At 41.1% G+C, this 6,119-nt stretch overlaps 1 protein-coding gene across 2 annotated transcripts in view; it reads left to right on the forward strand.

The window, feature by feature from the left end:
- Usp8 (ubiquitin specific peptidase 8) overlaps window positions 1–6,119 on the forward strand; it is a 77,023-nt gene that overhangs the window by 58,341 nt on the left and 12,563 nt on the right. For both annotated transcript variants that reach the window (XM_008831802.3, XM_029562956.1), the window contains 2 exons: window positions 1,650–1,862; window positions 2,926–3,136. In XM_008831802.3, the coding sequence (XP_008830024.1) occupies window positions 1,650–1,862; window positions 2,926–3,136 (424 nt within the window). The remainder of the gene's footprint in view (window positions 1–1,649; window positions 1,863–2,925; window positions 3,137–6,119) is intronic.

The following is a 6,119-nucleotide window of genomic DNA, read 5'->3' on the forward strand; positions in this document are numbered from 1 at the left end:
TAAATAAATAAATAAATAAATAAATAAATAAATAAATAAATAAATATGCTTGAGCACATGTAGAAGAAATTGAAAGTTTGCATATTTCCCGTGTTCCCCCTCAGGCAAGGAGAATGCTCCAGTAAGAATCAACAAGAGAAGATCTATTAGTACGATTTTCTTAGTCCAGCAGTTGTCATCTACACTAACAAAAGGCTAGGAAAGACTCTGGTCCAGCCTTGTCCAGCAGATGGCACTGTCCAATGGAATGCTCACTGTCTGTGCCATCCAGCATGGTTTGTGATATTTTGAAATGCAACTGAGCAAATATTTTAAAATTTTAATTAATTTAAATGTGGCCATTGCACTTGTGGCTTATTGGCTATAGTTGTTAGGTAATAGAACCTCTGCCTCCTTTGATAACGGTTCCACAGTTAATACATGATTTTATCTTGTGGGTAATTTATTTTATTTGACGAGGATAAACATCTACTTCTATGTTTTAAATGTATAATACCTACTGCAGTGTAAATGCTATGAAAATGCAGTATTGAGGACCTAATGACAAGAAAAATGTCTACACATGCTCAGTTCAGAGAAAGTCCTGTCCTTCCTCCCTCCTCCCCCAGCTCCCAGCCCCCTTCCATATACCCTCCACCCCCCCAGTAATTCCCCCTTCATAGCTCTTGTGTTCCATTGTATTCCCTTAAAGCCTCTTTCTCCTCCTCACCCCCAATCTCATGAGGCACTTTCTAGTTCCCTGGCTTCTGTCCACACTTAATACCATCTAAATACACATTTTTAACATTTAGAAGCTGCAATCTATATATGAGAGAAAACATGCTGTATTTGTCTTTCTGAGCTAGTTTGCCTCACTTAATATATCTATGTTTTATAAATCAATAAATTTAGAAATTAATTAAAATTAAAATTAATTATTTTTTTTCTTGTCTTTTTGAGACAGGGTCTCCCTGTAGCCCCAGCTATAACACACTATGTAGACCAGCTAGCCTCGAACTTGCTGAGATCTGCCTGCCTCTGCCTCCCAAGTGCTGGGATTAAAGACGTGTGCCACTACACCTGGATATCTATATGTGTGTGTGTGTGCGTGTGTGTGTGTGTGTGTGTGTGTGTGTGTGTGTGTGTGTGTTTTTCCGTCTTTTTGAGCCAGGGTCTCCCTGTAGCCCCAGCTGTAACTCACTATGTAAACCAGGCTGGCCTTGAACTCACAGATGTCCTGCGCTCCTGAGTGCTGGGATTAAAGGCATGTACCACCATGCCTGGCCTTAATTATATATATTATTTATTTTAATTCTCTAATGCTCTGGTTGAATTCAAATAATAATGCTAACTTCTCTGGGGCTACTTACAGATATAGGCGTTTTCTCCCCTTGAGCAGGAGCTCAAGTTCACAAGAAGCTACAGAATCTCCCTCGGGCTAGTTCTAGAACCAAGAACCTACAGAAATCATAGGTATACATTTCATGGGAGGATCCCAGAATGCAGCCAGAATTAACTAATTGCTAAATATCTTAGAAGCCTCAGCACTCTTAATATACGAGTGTGGACAAGATTAGCATGGCATGAGCACTAGAGTATGGTGCCATTTTTAGTGTGGGCTTCAACTTCAGATGCTCTGCATTGTAAGACATCTTGTTATTTTTGCTTAGGCCAGCATCTTACCCTAAAGCTGAGATCTCGAGGCTTTCTGCTTCCCAAATTCGGAACCTCAATCCTCTTTTTGGAGGATCTGGACCAGCTCTTACTGGACTTCGTAATTTAGGAAATACTTGCTATATGAACTCAATATTGCAGTGCCTGTGTAATGCTCCACATCTGGCTGATTATTTCAACCGAAACTGCTATCAAGCTGATATTAACAGGTAAGTGAATGTTTTACTTTTGCAGTGTACTGTTAAATAGGTAAGCTAGCCATAATTGCTTACTATGCTTTGTGCTACTATAACAAAGTACCTGAAACGAACTGAGTTTTTTTGTTGTTGTTGGGTTTTTTTGTTTGATTGTTTTTTGTTTTTTTGAGACAGGGTCTCCCTGTAGTCCCAGCTAGTCTGGAACTCACTATGTAGACTTGGCTGACCTCGATCCCACAGAGATCCTTCTGCTTCTGCCTCTGCCTCCTCAGTGCTGATAAAGGTGTGCTCCACTATGCCCAGCAAAAATTTTAATTTTTTAAATTGTATTATTTTGTGTGTGAGAGAGAGAGACTGGGGCACACGTGGAAATCTGAGGACAACTTTTGGGAATCACTTTTCTCCTGCATGGGTTCTAGGATCTAATTCAGCCTATCAGGATTATATGACAAACACTTTTACCCACTGAGCCATCTTGCTTACCTAAGACCAGAATAGAATTCATAGTTTAGCGACTGGGAAGTCCAACATCTGACTAACCCTCTTGCTGTCTTAGCATAGCAAAGGAAGGGACAGAGGACAAACCCCTGCACTGGGCCCTTTGTCAGGTGTACCGAATGCCATCCACTAGGTCCTTGCCTTGTCACTCCCAAGGTCATCTTCTTTATGCTGTCACATTGAAACACCAGAATTTCTGAGGAGACATACAAAGACCATAGCATTTGCCATTCAGCTTCAGAGGAGTCAGATTAGGAAAGGAGAACTTATCTTTATTCATAAGAATAATGGATAGTTCCAAAGCCAAGTCTGGTCAAAGAGGACAGAGCATGGTAGCAGAATGGCTGTCAGGTTTATGGTGCTGTCTTTTGACTGCAGCCTGTTGATGAGTACAAAGAGCAGGGCTTATAGCTTGAATAAGGAAGCAAGCTGGAGGACCACAGCAAAGTCAGATTCAGGCGCGTGTTGGCAATAAGCCTACAAGTAGGTAGTTCTTTTATATAGAGCTGTGGTTCTCTTGTCTGGCTTTGTGTTGACATCACGAACCCCACCATAACTTTAAATTTTTCTTGTACAGGTCTAATTTGTTGGGGTATAAAGGTGAAGTGGCAGAAGAATTTGGCATAATCATGAAAGCACTGTGGACAGGACAGTATAGATGCATCAGTCCAAGAGACTTTAAAGTCACCATTGGGAAGATTAACGACCAGTTTGCAGGATACAGCCAGCAGGATTCACAAGAGCTGCTTCTGTTCCTTATGGATGGTCTCCATGAAGATCTAAACAAAGTAAGAGATTGGGCTTTCTAAGTCCGAAACTCTGGGGGTTGCTCAGTAGCACTGTTTCCGTTTTTGTAGCAAGTTAAATTCAGCAATGGGTTATGCAAATATAGTGGACTTTGTACTAAAGCGTGGACCTATACTAGTATGTCTAGTAAGTGTGATATATGTTAAGTATTTCTTGTCTCAGACCAGAAATGTTTTAAATTTTTTAAATATTTGCATATATAGACTGAGTCATTTGGGGACTGGAACCCTAGTCTCAACATAAAATGTATTTTTATTTACATATATACGTATCCTGAAGTGAATGTTGTACAGTAATTTTAAGTAACTTTTTTAGACTTCTTTTCTTTTGGGGTTGGGCATCTTTTTGAAACAGGGTCTCCCTGTAGCCCAAGCTGGCCTGGAACTCACTGTGTAGACCAGGTTGGCCTTGAACTCACAGAGATCCACCTGTCTCTGCCTCCTGAGTGCTAGGACTAAAGGTGTGCATCACCACACCCAGCGATTTATTTTCTTTTTAATCATGTGTCTTTATGGGAATATGGGAATATGAGTGCAAGTGCCTGTGGAGCTCAGAAGAGGATGTCCAGGTCCCCTGGGACTGGAGTTACAGGCAGGTATGAGCATTTGATGTGTGTTCTGGAAACCAAACCTGGGTGGTCTTCAAGAGCACCAGGAGCCCTCAGCCCTGAGCATCTCTCCAGCCCCTAAATAAGTATTTTTTACTGTTTAGTTTTGTTTTGTTTTCTTATGAAGTATAATTTTCCAATGTGGCAGCATGTCAGTGCTCAGAAAGTTTTAATGTTGGCCTTGAACTCACAGAGATCCACCTGTCTCTGCCTCCTGAGTGCTAGGACTAAAGGTGTGCATCACCACACCCAGCGATTTATTTTCTTTTTAATCATGTGTCTTTATGGGAATATGGGAATATGAGTGCAAGTGCCTGTGGAGCTCAGAAGAGGATGTCCAGGTCCCCTGGGACTGGAGTTACAGGCAGGTATGAGCATTTGATGTGTGTTCTGGAAACCAAACCTGGGTGGTCTTCAAGAGCACCAGGAGCCCTCAGCCCTGAGCATCTCTCCAGCCCCTAAATAAGTATTTTTTACTGTTTAGTTTTGTTTTGTTTTCTTATGAAGTATAATTTTCCAATGTGGCAGCATGTCAGTGCTCAGAAAGTTTTAATTTAGAGCATTTTAGATTTTCAGTTTAGGGATGTGTAACCTGTATTTGAAAAGTAATTTCAAAGCCAGGTGTGGTAGCACATGCCTTTAATCCCAGCACTCAGGAAAGGCGAATCTCTGAGTTCCAGGTCAGCTGGGGGCTACTGGGAGACCCTGTCTCAAAGAAACCAGAAAAGGAAAAAAAAAAATGTATCTGTTCATAAATGACTACCTTGTGTCTTTTTTTTTTTTTTTTTAAATCTTTTTATCTTTTTGGTCATTTTGAGACAGGTATCCCAGTCACCACCCATCAAAGTAGCTGCTTTTTCAACAGAGATTCTCTGTGAATTGCCCAAGCCTAAGAGGCACATCTAGGATGCAGCCTCTACACCTAAGACTCACAGAACGTAGAACAAGGATGAAGAGAACACTAATGCAGCTTTCAGTTCTCATCAATGAAGCTCCCTCATTCAACAGAGGGCCGGGAACACAAAAGGCTACAAATGGCCAAAACACAGAGAGTAAGAGTCTATAGAGTGTCAGTCCTTGGACAGAACTCCTATATCAAAATCCACCCACCCAGGGCTCAGGGACCTTTGGGGACGAGGGGATGGAAAGATTGTAGGAGCCAGGGAGGAGGGGCATGACCAAACCGAAATAATCCTACAACATCCTAGGACACTTCTCATATGAACTTATAGCAGTGGTGTCAGCATGAACAAAACCCATGCAAACTTAGGCAGACAAAAACCCAGCATAGAGCTGTGGAAATGGGCAGGCCCCAGTCTTAGTACAAGAATTATTGGCAGTTGATTACTGTGGGGTGAGGAAGAGCTGATTGTCACAAAGGGAGGGATTCTATGTAGGCTGACTATATCACAGTGGATGAACTTGCACTGAGGGACATCTGGGAACACTAACTTTACATGATAGGCCTTAACAAAAGTGACAGATTGTATGAGTCCAGTGGAGGGGCTATGGGAGGTGCCAAAGCGGAAAGGGGTGTACAGATGATTTTCTGTATGAAATACACAAAAATTCAATAAAACATTTTTTTAGAAAAAGAAAAAGTAGACCTAAATTAACTTTTAAGGCTTCAATACAAACTTTTAGGAATGTGGATTTAGCTGATTACTGCTTGGTGAGGAAGAGCTGATCTTGAAGGACTCTGAATAGGTTCACTAAACCCCAGTGGATGAACTTGCACTAAGGAACGTCTCGGACACTAACTTTATATAATAGGCCTTAACACAAATGACAGAATGTATGAACTCCAGTGGAGGGACTACAGGAGTGTACCAAAGGAGAAGGGGAATAAAGATTTTCTATATGAAATGCACCAAAATTCAATAAATTGTTTTAAATGCTTAAAATGTTTATGTCATAGAAACCATAATATATTATAAAAGAATATTTTGTTTTGTTTTGTTTTGTTTTTTTTGGTCTCTGTGAGACAGGGTCTCCTTGTAGCCCTAGCTGTCCTGGAACTCAGGGTGTAGACCAGGCTGGCCTCGAACTCACAAAGATCTGCCTGCTTCTGCCTCCCAAGAATATGTTAAATTTTAAAGGAAAAATAGAAATTTTTATCTTTGTTAATTATAAATAAACACGTATATTTGTTCATGGACTTACTGACTGCAAGAAATATTAAACATTATCTTTTCTTTCAAAAAAAAAAAACATGCCAGGCGTGGTGGCGCATGCCTCTAATACCAGCACTCAGGAGGCAGAGGCAGGTGGATCTCTGTGAATTCGAGGACAGCCTGGTCTCCATAATGAATCCAGGCCAGCTGGAGCTACAGGGAGACCCTGTCTCAAAAAGACCA

Source organism: Nannospalax galili, unplaced genomic scaffold (assembly GCF_000622305.1).
Source record: "Nannospalax galili isolate Female #2095 unplaced genomic scaffold, S.galili_v1.0 scaffold735, whole genome shotgun sequence".
Taxonomy (NCBI): domain Eukaryota; kingdom Metazoa; phylum Chordata; class Mammalia; order Rodentia; family Spalacidae; genus Nannospalax; species Nannospalax galili.